This window comes from Pterocles gutturalis, unplaced genomic scaffold, assembly GCF_000699245.1.
Source record: "Pterocles gutturalis isolate BGI_N339 unplaced genomic scaffold, ASM69924v1 scaffold43199, whole genome shotgun sequence".
Lineage (NCBI taxonomy): Eukaryota > Metazoa > Chordata > Aves > Pterocliformes > Pteroclidae > Pterocles > Pterocles gutturalis.
Window position 1 is genome coordinate 640 of NW_010134782.1, and position 21,619 is coordinate 22,258.

The 21,619-nt window shown below is 38.4% G+C and overlaps 1 protein-coding gene across 3 annotated transcripts; it reads right to left on the reverse strand.

Moving 5' to 3' along the window:
• Positions 1-13,163: 13,163 nt before the first annotated feature.
• Positions 13,164-21,112, reverse strand: LOC104460545 (ubiquitin-conjugating enzyme E2 D3). Of its 3 annotated transcripts, none has more exons than XM_010081688.1 (6): positions 21,059-21,112; positions 18,595-18,672; positions 17,724-17,829; positions 16,285-16,378; positions 15,715-15,764; positions 13,164-14,678 (listed from the first exon to the last, which is right to left on the reverse strand). In XM_010081688.1, the coding sequence occupies exons 1-5, from the start codon at positions 21,110-21,112 to the stop codon at positions 15,716-15,718; spliced, it is 381 nt and encodes a 126-aa protein (XP_010079990.1). In that variant the 3' UTR covers positions 13,164-14,678; position 15,715. The 3 variants fall into 3 exon arrangements, with proteins under 3 accessions (XP_010079990.1, XP_010079992.1, XP_010079991.1); XM_010081690.1 differs by having other exon boundaries at positions 13,164-14,669; positions 15,744-15,755; positions 21,059-21,084; XM_010081689.1 differs by lacking the exon at positions 15,715-15,764.
• Positions 21,113-21,619: the final 507 nt, after the last annotated feature.

Consider the following 21,619-nt stretch of genomic DNA (forward strand, 5'->3'; position numbering starts at 1 on the left):
TCAGCAGCCACTCCACCACCTTAGCTTATAGTTTGTAGCATTTGGGTTGTTGATGCTGGTGGTGGTGGTGTTTATTCTCAAAGCACAGTTGATTAAATGAGTGTTTCATTTGGATTTGAGTAATTTTTACTTCTTTTATGAACCAGATCAGAATCTCAGTGAGGCAGGTGATTTGCTCTTTCAGAATACACTTAAGTGAGAAGGTGAAATATGCTTAAAATCCATAAAATCTTGCAAATTTGTTCAAAGAAGTACTGCTACCAGTAGTGTAACTTATTTTCCTGTTACTATATATTTTTTTTTTTTAGCAAAAGAGTCACGTCACTCTCTATACAAAGAAAGGAAACTACTAACTGCATGTAGGCACCTACTCGTGCTTCTGCATAAACATTCAACCAACCAATAGCATTCAAAGAAACCTCAACTAACTGCAGGACTTTATTCAGTTTTTCCACTTCTGTCCTTATGTTTTCTTATTGTCTATAATTATAGACTGTAAAATTAGAGGAAAGAACACATAAAGCACCTTGGGATGCCAACGAGTTAACTAACAGCTTATATAAAATTCATACACCAGATCAGGTAAGAATAAAGTGTGACTGACAACAAAAACATGCTGCTGCTCCTGGTTGCAGCATAGAGTGCAAGAGTGAACAGTAGACAGGAATAGGAATAGCAGGGTTTTGTTCTGAGCTCCTGGCTTTCTCACACCTAATGCAGCACACCGTAAGATTCTACCCTAGATATGTCTTTAAAACATTATGGAACATGGTCCCTGGGCAGCCTGCTCTAGTGCTTGGCAACCCTGCCCACAGCAGGGGGGTTGAAACCAGGTGATCTTTAAGGTCCTTTTCAACCCAGGCCATTCTGTGATTCTGTGGTTGACATGCCTTTGAGCTGACAACCCTTCATTTCCATAAAACAAAAATGCCAGTCCTTCCATTCAGCTACCACATAAACAAAAAGTATGCAGTATAACCACTGGAGATTTTTTTACCTGTGAGAGCCCAGGAGGGTACAGTTCTGAGAAATACTGGTCCAAGAAGAGGAATAGTAGCTGATCTTTTTGTCGCTCTGAAAAAAATCTCTGCTACCAACTTCAAAAAGGGGTGTCTGGGACCCATACTGTATGGCAGCAGAAGTCTGTGCAGAAGTTTAGCTGTTGGAACAGTTACTGTGTATTTTTAAGACTGAGTAACCCACATCCAATATATTGACTGGCCCATTTCGGTTCAACTCCCAGCTGTCTTTTAGTGAAACTGGCAAAACAGAGTATATCATAGGAGACTGAGTTACCCCAACTGGCTTTGCATGCTGTAGAACTGTCAGAATTAGTATCTTCTCACCTTTAAAAACTCAGATTATAAAATCATTACGCATTAATAGCAGAAAACCTTGGTCTATTTCTGTCCTCATCTGCCAATGAGTAATGCTTTCAGGACAATCAAACAATTCAATGTATTTTCCTTAAATTCATTCATACAACATTAAAAGCATTTAAACACTGTAGTGCTGCTTTGAGATCTCTTGGAGGATTATTTCTCAAGAAGCAGATTTACAGAGAATTAAGAACAAATGCAATCTGGCTTTTTTTTTTTTTTTAAATTAAGTTTTTTCAGCAAGTCATGTGGTAGCTTCCCAGTAACAAGGAAACTGCATTTCAAGATGTTTACTGTACTTCCGTGTTTTCTCTGCCTTTTATTCTTTCTGCTAAAGACTGACTGGAGCAACACACACACACACACACACACAGAAACCCCAACCTAAAAACAATGCTGTCATTAAGTATTCTGAGAACATACTGTTTCCTTATTCAAGGCTTATAATTAAGTTAAATCATGTCTCATTTTCATGTCTCAGCTTTAAGGTTTGGTTTTTGTTTGTTTGAGGGTATTTTTAAATGACATTTTTACTTTTTAAAGATACTAGAGTCTTAAATGCTGTGGTTTTCTCTTTTAAAATTTGAAGGCATAAGATCTTTTGTGTGTCTTGCTTTTACTGTGTATCATATTGAGTTTCTTTCAGAAATTCCACACATTTAGGAGGTTAATACAATTCTTTACAATACTGCAAGTGGATATTCTTTACTAAGACAAAAAGCTGACAGCAAAACTATGCCTTCAGCTCTACTAGAATATATTCATTGAAGCTGCCCAAATTCTGCCCCGTTAATCCACAAGTCTCTTGTTTCCAATTGCTATGCAGTCTTCATCACCGTGACAGGCTGCTGCTATTTTCTCTTTCAAATTCACATTCAATGAGTTCATGCGAAGGTTTTAAACAGGTTCTCACAGATTTGGCTGCAGTACTTTAAGATATTACTGCCCCCACCTGTCCACCCTGTACCATTCTTCTGCTGAAGGTTACCGCTTCTGAAGCAACACGGGACTTGCGTTCACACCAGTCCACATCAGGACCTGCTACCTCCTTTGGTAACCACACACCACTGCAGATACTACCACCACCACAGACCAGCTGTCCAAGATGCAAACCAACAAAACGATCATCTGCTTTTGTGAGTTTTGCGTAGATGCATCAATATCGATGCAGACATGTTGGATAAATACTGGTATAAACCTGGACTGGTGTTTGCAGGACTGTAAATCCCTTCAGACAGTACAGCACACCTGTATAAGAGCCTACAGCTCCTCAACATAATGCCTGTCCTCTGCTCCGTGACTGCCTCTGCCACACACAGAACTGCTACGCTAAATAGTTACTCCCTGGGCTGGCGTACAGGCAAGGTGGTGCAGGGAGCCCTCCAGCTATGGATTTGTAAAGGATGGACAGAATGAATGCATTTCAGGCATTATTCTGTATTTAACTTGAATTCCATCCAAAAAGGATGTTAAAAATAAAATCAGGAAATAATTAACATTGCTTTTAGATGAGAACACTATTAATACATCACTAGAAGGAAATGCTCTACTAGGTTATCACAAGCAAAATACAAAACGATAATCCACGTGGTAGGCCTAAAATTTCTTTAATAATTATTGTAAAGTCAATTACACTAACAATCACAAGTAATTAAAAATAAATATGTGGAAAGGAAGCTACTGCTACAGGCAAATGGAGGGGAAAAAGCAAAAAATAAGTAATAATTGCATAAGCAGAAAGGCAAGCGATACCTTCAGTATACCCTTAAACTTCATCAGGTATGCCAGGGCAAAAGCCTGTACTTGTACCTCTATATAACATCTTGTTTTGAGATGGGCTCAAACCACAGGATTTAGGTTTCAGGTCACCACCTTCCATAGCACAGACACAAAAAGCATAAGGATCTTAAAAGCCAGCATGAGTGGATTTCTAAGACAAGTTTCTTAGAAGGTGGAATTCCCACAGCTTTTATCCTCTTCAATTTATATAGAATTTTGAAGCAATCCTAATCCATTTGTAAGATTGTGTAACACTTGACCATTGTCATCTACCCTTTGTCTCATGAGCAGCCATAGTCCCTGTTTTAAGACTAGGTATGGTACTGTCTAAGGTCCCCGTGAACTCTCATTAAAACTTATTTAAAACATACCTAGAATCAAAACTGACTCTCTGGCATTTACAGGAAATCAGTAGTACACATGGGGACCTTACAAAACAGCTTGCTTAGCCTTTCTTAAAGGTCTAAAACTACAGTCATCTGTGACCACAAGACAAAGTACGAATCATCCCTAAACACCTAAAATTAAATCCCTCAAAGAGGGATTTGAGAGGCTTCACCAAGTCTTACTAACACTGTGTACTTCTCTTGGTGTTTTGCCAGCTGAGTGCAGGACATACCAAAGAGATTACGCTAAATATGAATCCAGCCTACTGTTTTAATGAATTGTCTTCCATGCAGGTTGCTATTACGAGAATGTCAACAAAAATTTCTAGCTGATAAATTAGATGAGTAAACTTAAATGGATTTGAGTTGCCAAAACACCTGGGAGGTGCACTTTTTCCCTAGCTCAGCCACTGCAGACAAACTGCTGGGGCAGGCCCAGGACCTCTGTTCTAACCTTTAGGGGGGTAATGTACCTGGCTTCAGCACTAGGACAGACTCTGTCAAGTAATTTCTGCAAAAGTGACACAAATGCAAGCAGCAGGGAATATTTGAAATAACTACTGAAAACCGGGCATTGCCAGAATTCTTCATCAATGAAGCCCCCTCTTATGCAACAGCATAAGCCAAGAGCCTGCCTACATACAGAAAAAATCTTCACTTCTCTGAATGATTCCAGTTCCAAACCTCTTATGTCACGGAACTACAGCCTCATGCAGTCCAGGATGTGACATGCCACACTGCTCACTGCACTGGTACAAACGTCCCAGGAGTAAGAATTACAAAAATTTACTCATCCACGTTCATCAAGCAGACATACTTTGCTATGGGCTCTGTTTTTTCTTTCCAAGTGACTTGGTACATAAACAGCACTAAAAATACTCCATGATACATACCCATCTGTAAAAAAGGCCGTAGGAGTTCAATTATCATTGTAACAAAAAGGAAAGACTACTGCAGCAAACCAAGAGAATAAGGTGTACTAGAAGGATCATAGAATACATCAAGTTGGAAAAAAACCCACAAGGATCATCAAGTCCAACTCCTTGTTCCTCACAAGACTAACTAAAACTAAACCATTTGACTAAGAGTGTCATTCAGGTGCTCCTTGAACTCTGACAGGCTTAGTGCTGTGACCACTTCCCCAGAGAGCCTCTTCTGGTGACCAACCCCACTCTCAGTGAAGAACCTTTTCCTAATGTCCAACCGGAACTCACCCTGACACAGCTTCATTCCATTTCATCGTGTCCTCTTGTACTCTCATACTGTCAGACTACGAATTTCTTGTTTTGCTACTAGTCAAAATTTTAGTATTTTGATACTTGCACTGGAAGCAGGGAAGGAAAGCAATAGGTTTGTGGCTAGAAACATAACAAAGAGCCTTTGGAATCTGCAAAGAACCTTGTCTCTTCAGCTCAGTCTTTGGCAAAAGGGTCCAACCTCTTCAGGGAGTGGCTACGTTAAGATACTACTCACATTCACTTTGTTTACAGCTAAATTCTCAGCCGAGTGGGTCCAAATAATCTGGTGCCCAAATTATCGCCTACAGCTTTGATAGCTGCTGCAGGTGTCAGTTCCATGGAAGAGCTGTTTCTCACCACCAGGACTGCAGATTGGCACAAAGGCAACAGCAGCCGGTATGAAAGGACTCTCAGATTGCTTCAGCAAGTGCAAAGATCTTCAGCTAGGCTAAACTAGTAAAGGTCTTCTGAAAGGAGAAAAGCTACACTATAACTTCAATTAACACTTTGTATATAAATATTCAGCATGCATTTAAATGTCTATAGACTATTTCTCAAATGTGCCACAATATTCTGAAGGTATTTAAAGTTTTTGTTATTAAGAGGTTTAAGAATGAACAGCCACCCAAGTTTTTGGCACTTTTTACATACTAGCAAAATAAACAGCATTCAGCAAACAATCATTTCAAAGGCATGGCTCTCTCTTAAAAGCGCTTCTTCACCACAGGAACCTGCAGTTTATCTGCAGTGGTCATATTGACAGTTTTAAAGGCCTGGAACTATGCCCTAAGGAATTTCAGTCACACCAAAAAGATACTTAAAACCATTTAAAAAAAAAAAAAGCAGTTCAGGCAATTTAGTCTAAAGTAGTTCAGTATGCCTAGCAAGCTGACAAATGCCAATTTTTCCTCACTGTTCACTTTGGAGCCCTCCATACCTGGTCACAGCCATGAAGGTTTACTTGGAGGACAGAAGGGTACAACTGAGCTTCCTTCTGCTGTCTCCTGCTTTGACAGTTACCAGCAGACAGCTTACAGCTGACACGAAAAAGCCACTGCATGACTCGGAAGAGTCACTCCTTGTTTAGTGAACATCTTGGTGGTAATCTGAACTTGGAGATTATTTTTTTTAAGACCTCTTCTGTTTTGTTGTGTTCTCTTAATACTAAGGATGCTGATCCACTGTTTATCCTTCCAGCTTCCCGGCAGCGACCCACAATCTCGTAACCAAAACTATGATTACTGCTACTTCCTCCTAGCACAGCTCTTCTGGAACAGCTTATCAGGGAGCTGCAGCTGGTTCTGAAGGTACAGCTGGCTGCCCTCTCCACTGTCCACACCCTAACTTACTCATGATGGATGTGTCAGCATATGCTACACGGTAGCTTCTCTTTAAAAATTCAGTGAGCTTGGCAACATTGAACTCTTCCCTTTCACTTTGTCCCTGCATCTCTGTGTTCCAAACGTGGCTGTTGCTTCATGTATACTCATCTAACCTAAAAACTTCAGAAAGTTTCTTAACCCATTTTTTTTCAGTATTTTTATAAGCTCTCCTCCCAACTAGAACCACTGCAGCGATCAGCACAGTAAAAAGATACTTTTGTAAGTTGCCCCTTCCCCCTTTTTTCATGCTTTACACCTCAAGAAGCACTGCCTGCCCTAACAACTTCATAAAGTACTGGTTCATAATTCAGCAGCACTTAAGAGTCCTCAGACACTGCCTAGCTGAATTACATGAAAGAGATTCCCCATTGGATCAGGGAAGGCAGCAAACAGCAGTGCTACCTAGCAGGGTAGGTGCATGTGCGAGAAACAGGCAAAAAGGACTTCAAGTCTCTAAAGGGTGGAGACAAACATTGCAGGGTGGCTGTGGGAAGGAAAGCAAGATTAGGAGAGCTGACTGGTCAGCTAAACCTATTGCTGTCTCAGGTCTCCTGCCCTGCAAACCAGAGATGTTCTAGCTTCAGTCAAGCAGCAAATGGCAACTTCTCTTTTAATCTCCTCTCCCCGCCACCCACCTCCCCTCAAAGCACAGCACGATGCATGTGTGGCCAGTAAGATGCCACATCAGCCATGTTTGTAAAAAGCTGTTTCAAGGAAATAGTTTTACATCCAAAAGCTTCAAATTAACTGGTCAATGGCTTTGCACAAGCCTGTCAATGTTCTGATTCTGAAAATTTGCAATATTTTTCTACAGCAGTCATATCAATATCTGAAAGAATATAATGCAAAAAAATTCTTCAGGGTTATCTGCATTTTGTTAAAGCTCAGGTTTTCTTGTATCATTTATGGTTAATCCAAACAGAATGTGTTTTACATCCTTCCCAATTTATAAACAAAAAGTTAAGGCTATGAAAAGTCACCTCCTTTGCACTGAAACAGTAATTCTGAGTGTGAAGTGCAGCACATATGAAATAGGAGTTGAAAAAAGCCCAGCTAAATGAAGTAGCAGCCACCTACCTACCTCTGCTGTAGTTCAGTTGCTTGTGATTGTGTGACAGTACCTTGAAGTGCAGCTTTCAATAATTTGGAAGGATTCTCAGGAAACATAAATCACTATGTAAACAAGACTTTGAGACTCATGAAATAAACTGTAAAAACATGAAGAGCAGTTAGCACAGTCAACAACAGAAACAGGAGGGTCATGATTCATCTACATAAGAAAGTTCTACCTCTTATGCTGGTTGGAGTCACTATCTGCACCTGTCCCACGGCAGCTTGTGACTGAGCTTAGAAGAACTCACTCCCCAGCAAACCATGAACTCCCAAGCCAAAAGATTTTTATACTACAAAAATTGTGGTCAAAGGAGGCTTACACTGGTATAAGCTGTATGTACTTAAGCACACACTTTGGCTTACACATTTCAGTTAAGTTCTCTTTGTAGACAAACCAGGAGAAACTTTGTCCTGCTTTTTATAGCACTACTACTTACCAATGTCAAATGTCCATCTTCTCCGAGTATGAAAACCCATTCATTATTTATGCAAAGCTATCAAAATTATTGTATGCCGAAGACTTTATAGCGTTACTACTACGTTAAAAAATACCATAACAGTTTGCAAAATAAGCTTACGCAAAGCCATGTTCATTCTCTCTTGGGGGGCTTGTATTTATTTCTATTACACATAACAGACTTGCAGAACCACAGAGTGGTTTAATACACACTAATGGCATGCTGCCTTTATAAGCTTATGTGGCAAGATTTTCTACTCATTTCACTCCTCACTGAAGGAAGAAAGCCTTCGCCAAACATCACGCATCTCACTCGCACCTATTGTAATAGAACTGGCTAATGTAGTTCTATACGGTTTGTCCTGGGGCCTTTCAAAAAACATCCCAAACTTCTCAGAGGGCAGCACTGTGGGTTCTAATAGAAGTCTTCTGAAACTCTAAGGAATTAAATCCTCACTGGGCTTCCCAGTAAGGAGAAAAACTGAAGAAAAGGTGAAGTGGAAGAACACAGGTAAACACAAGCTGAGCAAACACACAAAGGAACAGTAAAAATTTGTCAAGGCACATATATTGACTAGACATACGCTTAACAGATGCAAGACTTTAAAACTCAATTCTCCAGCCAGCACAAATCTATTCTATAAAACAATACATCAGTGCCATGTTCCAGAAGCTGTCTTGTTCTCCACTAAGTTTGTTATCCGAGAACTAACAGCAATACTTTCCTCAATGCTCTTCTGAGTACAGAGGCAAGGTCCAGTACATTATGAAGAGATCTAAACCTCTTACTCAGAGGTAATAAGAGCACCCCAAACCTTGCAATAGGAAAAATAATAACAGTTATATTGAATAGATCCTTCAATTTCTAAGATATCTGTGAGTTACTTAACTTTTCTGCATTCACTGTCAGAGCAGGATTAATACCATGGTAAAGAATCTGTAAACCTTGTTTTAGAGTATCCTTCACCAAAGAACTAATAACTTCATACTGAACAGTGGTCTTTGCTAGAGCTATGACACATCTTTGCTTTTTACCTTCACAACTTTGTGAGGACGAAGGGGTTACAGACTCATACTAAGCTCTGTACATTAGGTTGCAAACTGCAGTTCCTTGCTTAGATGCCAAGAGGATTTGAGTCACATGTTCAGTAAAAAGCTGTGTTCCAGAAAATTCACTGTGAGAAAAAGAAGACTCATGACTATATGAACATGGTTTCTTTTCAGAAAAAAAATTGCACCAAATACTGTTAGGTAAGAAGTGCTGTGGCTTACCCGTCCAGAGGGAAAACAATAGCCTTGATTTAGAAACAAGCACAGGCTTCTCTTTTCCTCAGCATAGAGGAAACTTACCACATTCAGTGTCTATCAATGACTTCTAGGATAAGATCACCAGCCAGGCAGCTCTTCAAGAACAGAAGAACCAGCTTAATTTGTCCATTCCCTCTAACGAATCACGACACCACATCTGAGAGACTCAAGTCAAAATTCCCATCCCAGATAAATGTGAAGGCATTTCCAAACCTTGTCCCCAGTACGCCAAAGCAGCTGGACCAAAACCAGCCGCCCAGATCTCCAGCTAGCATTCCTCCCATGGGGACAAAGTCTTATCACCATCTTCTAGGCAACTTGATCATACTCTGGACATCCTCAGCTGCAATGAAGATGAATGAACTTGGGCAAAAGCCACAATTACCTAGATGATTCGCAAAGCCTATGATTCTTAAGTACAGAGCTTGAGTATTTCTGCTTGAAGCTCCTGAAGGGCAAGGAATCTTAACAGCAGTCATTCAAAGAGAGCAGCCTACCCTCCCAGAGGCAATCAGGTACAAGCCCAGATCAAAGATCAGATAAAAGCTGTTGAAAAACACGTTCTGATCAACATTGTATGTCTCCCTTCACCAAATAAAAACCTGCACTGTTTGAAGAAGATACTGAATTCTCACAAGCATTTCCAATGGACAGACAGACAAAAAAAAAAAAAAAAAAGCTATTTTGGGCAAACTGGGATGTTTGCCAGACATCCTTAAAAACATTCTCAAAGTATTACTTTACGCAGAGCTCTCCTATCAAATTCACTGCTTCATTTCTGGCACCTATCACTGTAAAGATTACGCTTGTCACCTCTTCTGAGACAGACAGCTGCTCTAGAAATAGTTACAGCAGTTACTGCTGCTCATCTGGAGGTTACTAAACTCTTCTGATTCACATTAAACAAACCATGTGTCACCCCACTGCAGTACAAAAGCAGCTGACAGCTTTGAACTACCCCTGCAGATGTCAGTGACATAGGAGACCAAAAGTACTGCAGCATTAACTGGGGAGAACAGTGAAGTCACAATTTATGGGCACTGGCTAAGCAATCACAAACACTGACTTACGATCTGTTCTATACACACCTGCAAAAGCTCATCTGTCTGCACTCTACATTGCTCTTCCCAAGGCTACAGCTGAACTGCTAGTCTTTGACAGGCTAACCCGGACGCTTAAAATCAGCTATCTTATTTCAGATTATTGTGAAGCCAGCTGGTTTTACTCTGGACTGCATGAACTGACAGCAATGCATTTTCACTTCACAGCAGTATGGGCAGCCAGTCTTTACCTTCCATACCTTCTCTTTACATCATACATTTACCCAGTTTTGCTTCCTGCCTTACCACGCTTTCTCTGCATTGGTCCTGCACTGTTGTCAATATGAGCCCTCAGCCTTATACTGAAAACCTTGTAGCCATAATTCCAACTACCTTTTAAATATGCACCAATCGCCTATGGAGATTTGAATCCAACTGTTCTCCAATTTACACCTGTTTTATATTGATGTTGAAGGCACTGGGGTAAAATAGCATCCATTCAGTGACACCCAGAACTGAACAGCATAAAGCACATGAATCCTACAAGTAGCAGTTTTTTTGACTTTCAGGCTTGAAGGAATTGGTATAGTCTATGTTCTAGTGAAATAACTGTTATACCTTAAGATCCTTTATTGATCATGGATTATCTATCTCATTCCATTGTTCTAGTGCTAATTTGTTTCATTTAACTCTCTAACAGAGATGGTTGTCTTAGCCCAATTTTAATGTATAAAACTACTACACACAAACCAGGGAAAGAATCTGAATTTACTTTTTTTTTGTTATCTATAAACACAGCAAGAAATCTTCAACTGAATTCCAAATTCTACAGTGCTTTAAATTTTCTTAGGGGCTTGCAGACTAAAGACTTCTGAATCACTGCTTCACATGATAACGCCTGTAAAATACTATTTTTTATAACAATGAAGGATTTGAAATAAAATGGCTAGAGAGAATACAGTTGGGGGGAGGCTGCAGAAAAGAATACACTAAGAACACTTCTAGCTGTGAATGTTTAAACTGTTACATTATCTGTTATTTAATGGTAACTCATTTTTGCATCAGACATTATCAAATCTAACAGGACTGGTATCGTACACCTGCAGACCTATGTACTAAATAGCCATCTTCTAATCATTTGCCAGTCTGTACAGTTTCATCCCTCCACAGAAATCACACCTTACTGTTGTGGTCTGCTTAAAGCCAGACTTTTCAGAAAGAGTCAGCATCTATAATCTTTATATTCAAACTATGTACAGTCCAACTGAGTAGAATGTTTTTACACACACGTAAAAATGTGTTTATACTCATTTTTACAACCAATACAGGAAATTCTGTGTACATCAGCAGACAGGGGAAAAAAAATAATAAAAAAAAGATATCCCTAACTAATGCTACAGACAAAGTTTTCCCTGCATCCTGAAAAGACTCAAAAATGTGCTTAAAACCACGGAAGGTTTTTCAAGTGAAATATGAGTAACCTGATTGGAATCGTGTTGTTAAATTCAAACCCCATTTAAACATAGCAAGAAAACTTTAAAAAGTATTCCAAAAACAACACTGACGTGTAAGTTTCTTTCCTTGTTACCTGTTAGTTTAATCTAAGCGCCTTGGCTTGACACTTTGTTCTTTATAAATACTCTCAAATAAAAGCCATTAAAAAAATAGTTTTTGTTCAATCCAAGACTTTTAGGATACAGCTGGCCCTGTGTTCTGACGCTATTATTGCATTTATCATCCTGAAATAAGCCTTTGAACAGAGCTGGACAGGACAACTTACTTCAGTGCTTTCCAGACCCTTCATTTTTCACAAGAAGTTCAAACTGAAAGTTTTTTTTTCCCCTCCATTTATTTCATAGTAATCAACTTCTACTACATACTTTCTCGACTATCTGTGGTTTTGGTAGGTAGATTACTAATTGAGGTAATCACCAATTAAACTTTTTGTTTTGGTAAAAATTCTTAAATTCTTTCATCATCTCCTTATTAGCTCACGTTAACCGGCTCCTCCCCTCACCCTGCACTTGAACACCAAGCCCAAATATACTTCCCCAGGAGGCCTGCACAAGCTGCTACTGAGACTGCTTCAAGGACAAAACACCTGCCACTTCCCACTTCACAAAAATAAGATTTTAAGTCTCAGCATGACCTCCAGCATGCATCTCTGACATCGACAGCTCACCTACCATTCTTTAATCAAAATACATACTTTCTAATTACAGCAAATTATCACAGGGCTATTACAGATGTACAAGAGAAACATACAGTGGTCCAAACAAGTAATGTTATACTATCTTCTCCTTCCCTGACCCTCCCTCATCCACGCCTCCTTAAGTTTTATAAAATCCTGGTGCCTTACATCTCACAAAACATCTTTCAGTTGATCGCATAAGTGATTTCAGTGGTTATGACTCCAAGACAAAGTAATAAGCATTAAATTAACACAATTGCCAAAAATGCAAGAGTAACATGTTTGTAAGCTTAGAAATACCTCAGTTGTAATGCTACTAGCAGCTATATTTTACGTATATCCAATTTTCCAGTAAAATGGTGTAAACAAATGTTTGGTTAGCAAAGCAGAAATACTGCACCAACTGCAACTTCATCAACAAACTTCAGAAGGTCATTTCAGTGAGGCATGCGCTGTTAAAGAGCCCAGGTTTCTAAATTTCAAGCCAACTAGACTTTAAAGTAAGTGCACTTTCATAGTATAGAACCAGAACAAACCATGTCCAAACTACAAATTCAAATTTTTATAAAAATTAAGGTTTAACATTTATTTTACATCTAGCTTTCCACATCCATGTGGGGACAAGGAATCAGAATGTACATAACTATAAGCAGTGCAAAAGTGGTGCCAGTGCGAAGTCACAGATGCACAATAAAGTGATAGTACAAGAATAGAGAAAATGAAGCTATGGATGTTAAGAATAAAAACCAAAAAAAAAAAACAAAACAAAAAAAACCCGAAAACACCAACACAGAAAAATATGAAGGAAGAGGGGAGGAAAGAGGAGAGCCAGATATTTAATAATGCCCTTGTTGCTGCAAAGATAAACTAATGGCACAAGACAATGTTTATTGTAGAACAAAAATCCAATAGCAATGAGTCTTTATTCACGTTTAGTCACCTGACATGAGGAAAGTGTCTGTTGCATTAAAATAGTCATCAATGGAAATGGCAGCATGGCTGAACAAGTCCTCTTCAATGGTAACAAACATCCCACATAGTAAAGTCACTTCAACACAGCCTCATGACAATTCCCACATCAAAACAGTACTTTATTTTATATTTTTTTGCCTCATCATTACTCCCACATTAAGATCTTTCAGCTGTCAAGTGTACAAGGTGAAGAAAAAGGTTCTCAGTCAGCAAACATGGGTGCATCAGGAAGTATCTCCACAATACACCACTTCAGATCTGCTGGGTCCCAAGTCCATCCCCGAACGCTGGGCTCCCAGCACCACGTGTAGCACACTACTAAGGCTACACTACTACATTAGCTTATTAATTCTGCATACATCAGGCCGAACAATGTGTCAACCTGCAACAGACTGAGCATTATAACTGAAAATGGCAAAAGATTCACTCTATTGAACTTTAACATCATTATTTGATGTTAAACAATGAGGCAAATCCCAACAGTATATACAAAAACCAGCTTTGCTTTTACAAAAGATTTTGTTTCCCATATTGATTAATCCAGGCAGCTAACTCATTGGTTTATGCAACTTTATTGAAGAAAATAAATCAATTACTAGTAGAGCTATTAGTTGATCACTCATCCATTGACAACTTGCATCATTTATTCAGTGCTATATTAAACAGTGTTTTGGAAGACAGATTAACTAATAGCTCCAAACCTCCTAACAAAATTTAAATGAATTACAAAAATGTTCTTAGACCCTATTTTGGAATACAAGGGATGTTTGACTTCCAATTTCCATTCTCTGTAAAACAAGAACTGGTCATTCCTTTATTGACATGCATAAGATACATCACATTTTCTGTTCTGCTGATGCTATAGATTCAGTACCAATTCTCCAGACATATCAGTTATGAGCAAAAGTATATAATAAAACCTCAGTTCTCTAACACTGGCAGGTTTGGAACAAGATGGATGTTGCTACAGCAATGTTACTTCTTACATGGGAGAAAACTGAACATCCACCTCCCCCCCCGCCCTTCAGGTGATATCTTCAGTATCTGTTAGAGCAGTGAGGAATGTTTGTTTGTTTTTAATCTCATAACCAAGTTAGAATGAAGACATTGGCCACATAATACACATGCTCCATTAAAAAAAAAATTCTGAATTTTGGGCAATTGTTCTTGTGTAACTACTTTACAGATTCTAAAAGCAGTTATTGTCCAAAGCTGGAAGAACTAAAGTCTTCTCAGATGAGCATGTGCATGAATGTAAGGAGGTAAACAAAAAAATAAAAAAGATGAGGTCTGATAGGGGAGCAGCCGGATAAGAAAATCAAAAAGGGAACAGTAATTTAAAGTTTATTCCAGCTATAATGCAGGTTATTCTGACTTTAAGGTAGCATCACATGGCATACTTCTGAGTCCATTCCCGAGATATTCTGTTGTACCTGTAAGCAAAAAGAGGAATTGAATTAGTGTCAGCATGAAAACAACAATTTCCTAAACAGTTAATGATTAAGTATCACTTTACCCATATCTTCCTATTCTCTTCACACTAAAAGCAGTCTCTTTTTACATTAAGATATACTTGAATTGAAAAAACTGAACAAACCCCTCCCTAGACTAACTAGGATATTCTCTAATTTATATGAAACACTTGAAATTCGAGACAAGCAGATTTGCTAGAACTCTGTTGTGAAAAGCTACTGAAGGGGAAGGAATAGAGACCACCTAGGGTAGGAGAGGCAAGGGTAGAGTTTTGTTTAAATATTGTCTTTAGGTAAAGATTACACAGTATCACATGCCATAAGTAAAGATTACTTAGTTAATAATATCATTGGATACAGAATGTCAAATTTCCCACTTCAGAGTGCAACAACAGTAATAATTTCCTCACACTTAATATTTTCTTTCCATATGAAAATATGGTTCAAACAATTTTTAAAAAGGACATTAAAAGAATATAAGTACACTACTTCCATAGGAATTGAGCTGACAATTAGTTTGTACTTAACTCCATGCTTGTCAGTAAGAAGTTAATTTTCAACTATACAAGCAGAACATAATCCCCATATGTTTTCCTGGTCTATATGTAAAAGACAGACACTGCTGAATAATAAGTTTAAATCTGGATTGTCTAAATTCACCCATGTCTATGCATGAGGTCTCACTACAGGGAATCACTTTGAATGAAATTCTGACAAAATCTGGGTAAATACTTACCAGAACAATTTGACAAGCTGACTGAAAACCCAGTAATTATTTCATACTTTTTTTTTTGGCCATGCAAGAGCAGTATCTGTGAGAAATAGTGACTAGCCAATACACTTCACACTAACCACAGATCAAGCTGTTAAATATCCAAGTTCAGTAACTGGTACATCCATTATCTGTTAGTTAATCCAGTGCCTTAGAGCATGCAGCACCCAAGTGCTGACAAATTTCCATTTCGTCAAATGCACCATAATGTGCAGATATTCTTACCCTACAGCATAGCGTATTTCTCTGTCCACTCTCTTGCTAACCTATTGTACCTAATTGGACAAGTATATTTACCGTTAATATATATGTATATATATAAAACAAAGTCTATTTCATATAATTCTATCTGTGCAAGATGTTAAAAACACACAAGGAAAAAAAAAGTTGTTTCAACACAGATAGGAAAAGAGTTATGAAGCCTTTTTTCAAGAGGAGCACCAAAATTAAAGGTCAAGCTGCTACCAAAAGAAATCACCAAAATAAAAAGCTGTATTTTCCTCAATATGAAGAACTAAGTATTTATGCATGGGAAGCAAAAAACTGGGTGATAAATACTTTAAAATACTGCTACGCATACAAGAAAAAGACAGTCTCCTTCATCCACAACTTCCAAGATACCAAGCCCCTTTGTTTTTAAATTATGCACCACCAAGAACAGGTAATTCTTCAACACACAAATTCTCTCCACCCTGGATTTTCACAAAAGGCTTACTCAACACAATTGCTGTCTGACAATGCAATCGTACAAAGTTTCTTAAAATATTAGTCTTAATATTAAGTCTCCGTACTTACTTGTCTCTGTCTGTTTTATAGATACGTGCAATCTCTGGCACTAGTGGGTCATCTGGATTTGGATCACATAACAGTGAACAAATGGATAAGAGAACTGTAAAAAAAAAAATTCTCAATAGCAAAACAGGAGCAACAATTTCAGAAACAATGGAGATCTTTGCATTAGCACCATGTCAGCACAGGAGAGAACCTCAAAAGCCTTTTCCTGATGTATAGCAAAAATAAATTTGTAACCTGCTCTAAATAAAAAGTCCAGAATGACTTAAAATTTTGTAAGAACTATTTATTTCCAATTTCCCAATACTTACAGCTGTTGGTAAACACAGATGAGAACAGCACTGTTGTCCCCTGCACTATGATGCAACACAGCAGCCAACAAAAGCACATTTTATTACGTATTCTGATGACCAGCATACTCCATGGTTTTAATCCCTAAAACTAGAACTTCCTCAAATTATTTTTTTTTTTAAATCAGATTTAATTATTTCTCCGTTATATGTAAGGTACCAATACCCTGGTCTGCACTGATAAAGCTACACACAGTGTAAAATAAAGGAGTAACACTGCTGTAGGCAGCTACGAGGACTATTCTCTACTCTCACAGCAGGTTTGAAAGAAAAACAGTAGTGACAGAATTGAACTGTAGGGAATCGACATTCAAATCACAAACCTACTCCTTGGAGAGGTAGTAATTACAAGTTCTATAACAGATGAAGGAGCACTTTGGTGGATCTTCTGAAGCCAGTGACTAGTGGCATTGAGACAAAACCAAATTTAATAATTGTGAAAATATTTGAGAATTAACTGTTATTTACAATAGTAAAATGAGGAAAACTATAAAGCTTCTATTGCAGCACAACATCAATTTATCCTGAAGTAGAAGCAGTAAGCTTAGTTCATGAAGTAACATAAGACACTGCCAGTGCAGACTGGCAGAAAGCAACATGTATCAATAACAGTCTTCTTTTGTTCATCTACCACAGATATGCCAATATCATTCTGCATGCAATTCTAGACAGACTCAGCCAAAAAACTATGCAGATTTCATTATCAAAAACTGACTTTAAATTAATCTGTAAGTGCGTATCTACCTGGACAGCTGCAAACAAGCAGTTTCTCACCCTCAGCTCAAATACACCACCACAGGCCTGTTTCAATCCAAATGCTGGCAGATTCCTCTCGGACCAAGCTAGTAAGCTCTGCTAAGAATACTGAAGCAAATAAGTGTCCAGACAAGGCCTTAAACAGCCATGTAGCAGAAGGTGTTAGAAAAAAACAAATATCCATTAAAAACGCAGTAAGATATCATGATCAAATTGGCAAAACACAGGCTAGAATGAGTAAGGGAAATCAAGAGACAGGTAATAACTCAAGACAATCAAAGCTAAAAGCACAGTATTCAACACAGGATGGAAACATTTCTCCTTCACAAAAGTTACCTTTAGAAATAGTTAAAGCAGGAGACCACTGTGATCTTAGAATATCAAGACAAATGCTGCCATTACTGTTAATATTTGGATGATAGATTCTTGTTGTAAATGCAACCTGCAACAAAAAAAAAATATGCAGAACATGTTTCAGTCTATAAGGACGACGATGTCACCCTTTCTTCTCATTCAAGCTATTAGACAATTTACTTTCCAATTACCAGGCAGTCTATTTCAAACAGAGAGAGAGGGCAAGTATGACATTGTGCTTTAATCACAGGTGTCTGCATTGTGACGAAGACACTCAACAGATGTGCTGGAACCACGGTAACACTGCTATCACAGAGCTAAAAACTTCAAACATTGCGGTCACTCCAAGTGTGCACTTTCATATTGACTGAAAATTGGAAGACAATGCTAGTGGCTGATACAGTTAACAAAAGCTTATTTCAGAATTACTGCCAAATTCTAACAGATACCATCTTCACTGATTTTAGACACTCAACAAGTTAATCTCTATCCAGAGTGTCACATTCCTACAGACCCAAACAGCGACACTGTAATACTTAACACTCTCCTCAGCAAGAACTCTATTATAGTAACAAAAAGCTAATGAGCTCTCCTATCAATTAAGAAAAACAGAAATAAAACCAAACATAATTCCAAGACACTTGGCACTCACATATATGAATGTGCTCCTAAAATATATGCTAACACGCCTATTCTTGTGGCAGTCAGAGAGGGACCTAGCCATCTAATATAATGTAAGAACACGAACAGAAGAGAGAACTTGACAATATTACAATACAGATGCTGACAATTTCTGTCCCGTACTCGCTTCTTTAGAGAGCACTCATTTCACAAATGAGAAAGCAATACTTACCTTAGGTGGTTTGAAAGGGTAGTCTGTAGGAAAGTGAATTGTCAAGAAGAATACACCACCCTGATATGGACTGTCATTCTGTCAAAGCAAACAAATAATTCTCCTATTATCATCTTTAGGACTAAGTATCACTGAAGATGCTGTTTTTAAATAAATAAAAGGAGAGGAAATTTGTTTAAACAACTCAGGTGTTTAATCCACCAATACAAGAGATGAAATTAAAATTCAGTTTGACATCCTAAAGTAAGCGATACAGAACAGGCACAGGTCAGTTCCTGTGCGGACCTCTGCGAGCTAATGCTTCATAGAAAACAGCTTCTCTGGCAATCCACTCAGCACAACTTGACAAAAGCATCCAAATGCCTCTGAATCACTCCAAGAAGTAATGTTAACAGAACAAGGGTCCCATCAGGTTCAAAAAACCTCAGGTTCTGTGCTTCGAGCTGATTTGTTACAACAACCGAAGTTTACGGTGGCCATGGACAGCTCTAAGGGCCTCCCATTCCCTCCCAATACTCTCCTTGGCTTAGGCGTTGCTCAGCCCTGCAGAAAGCCTATGAATACACAGCTAACTCCTTGTTCCCTGCAAAAAACACCCCTCCCACCCCCCAAAAAACCCCAGCCTACCAGCACCACCAAACAAAAGAAACCCCATCAAGATTAAAGTGAATTCTCTCTCCCATTCTGTATTAGAAATTCACTGTAATTCCACTGTATGGAAGAGTATTTTACATTTCCCTGCTCCAAGGAAACAAGTATGGGGATAATTCATTCAGGTGTCAACTACAAATAGTAAAGCAAGATGGGGAAGTAAAAAAGCTGATAGTAACCAGAGAATAAATGAGTGACTAAAGAGGGACTGTGTCAGTTACTAGCTATGGGAAGAAAGATGTAACAAGTTTTTACTTGAAACTACAACTAAATTTCTGAAAGAGCTAACAATTTCCTTGTTTAACCTGAAGACTACAATGCTTCTAATTCCAGATTCAGGGCTAGGGCAAATGAACTTGAGATACAAAGAGTACACTTCTGAATTATTCATAAATTGCATTTTCCTGTTAACTGCAAGTACATTTCACCAATGTAAGGAAACCAGAAAATAAAATTCTGCAACACGAGATAAGGGACTCAAACCTGAAAATATGTCGGTTATACCCTATCCAATATCTGCTGAAGACCTAGCGATCAAGATATAACCTCTTGTATTTGATCAATAGATACTATGTGAGGCCTTGAGAAGACAGAAAGCAACCCTTTTACTGCATGTATTCTGGGGAAACATTTTAGCAATTACAGAAACCCCTCTTAGAATGTGTTAAAACAATGCAAGCTCTCTTAGATGCCTGTATAAAATCCTGTTGCAGAGGTGGAAGGCCAGATGATTGGTTCTACAATCCTCATGTGTTATTAAAAGTACTAAGTAACACAGAGGAGCACCAGAACCACTAACACCACACTTCTGTCACGGTACTGCTGAATCTTGAAACAGGAATGGAGACCTTTTGACACCACAAAAACCATACGGGGAAAAAAAAGGAGCTGTACATTATTAAACCAGAAGAGGAAGCTAAAAATAATCATCCCAATTTAAATTCAACTGATGTTTAATCTTTTTGAGGCACCTGGTTACAATCAATGAGGACCAGGGACTTTGGAATGGAGACCCATTTTCCCAGTCAAGTGAACCTCTAATATATATATACAGTCAGGGCAATTCAGCACCACTGATATTTAATTCCTACTCTGTATCCTCACCAAAAGCATCACATTGTGGCTTCAGGTTCACTGGTGACCAAAATTTGTCTTCTCAAGTGACAGGTTTTGTTTTCTGAACATAGATAACCAGCCCTGAGAACTCCAGATGTCAAGTGTTTGCAGGTTACATTTTCAGTAAAAGCAAACATTTGCCTTCTTTACTCTAAACAAGGAAAAAGTCACATTCATGTTTCAGACACTCATTGAACATTTAATACAGACTTTTTTCCTCCAGTCATAACTGGAACCTCACATTTCAGTGACTTTTTCCCTTCTATTCCTAGAAGTATTCATGATCTCAGTACATGACACCAGACCAAATAAGGATTCTCTGTTAAGATCCACACAAAAGCATCCCTACTAATTCCTGACCCTGGGACTAGCTCCTTGTACAAAGTCCATGCTAGTTTCAAACTTTAGAAAAAGCTAAATGCAAACTAATTTTCTAGATATTAAGTAGTAACGCCTAACATTGCTCTAGAGATCATTTCAGCTGAAATACATGTCCTCATAAAACATTCCAGCAATAAAGTAATCAGACTGATTTTTTTTCCCCTCCTTCATTTTATGTTCCCTGTTAAGGAGTACCTCTAGAACTAAAGCCTGATAAGGGGAGCTAAAAAAAAAAAAAGTAAACACCCCCCTCCCAGTTTCCACCTGAATAAGAATTACTAGCTTAATATTACATCACAAGAATTAGAATACTTACAGGTCCCATAATTGTGGCTTGCCAATGAAACACTACAAAAGAAAAACTCCACATTATTATCTATGCATGATATGTTTTGAGTTAGCAGACAAAGAACTTAAGGCTACTTACTGTCATCTCCAACAGGACCTGCTGAAATCACGGGCTAAATCACTAAGTTCCTTTAGGAAAAAAAGAACAAAAAAAAAACCTGTTCAGAGAAAGGACTGATGAACTCAAGTCATTTTCACTTCACATCCTGCAAAAACATTTAACAGTTTTTCCATATACAAACACAGAAGAATGTGTAATAACAACTATTAGAACCACTAGATCAGTATCAAAAATGTCTTTATCAAAACCGGTTATAAGGGTAAACAGCTACAATGACTATGCTTTTCCAAATAAACATACTACTGCCAAGACACCCCTGCTGCAGAAGGGACAGAAAGCAGAGCAGGACACAAAGACTGAAGTGGGCAAAGCCTAACCACTTTCTGATCTACATTTTTGAGGATTCAGTCATAGCTAGAGAAGCCTCAAGCGGCAAGAGAAAAACCTATTGATGAGTCTTCATGACAC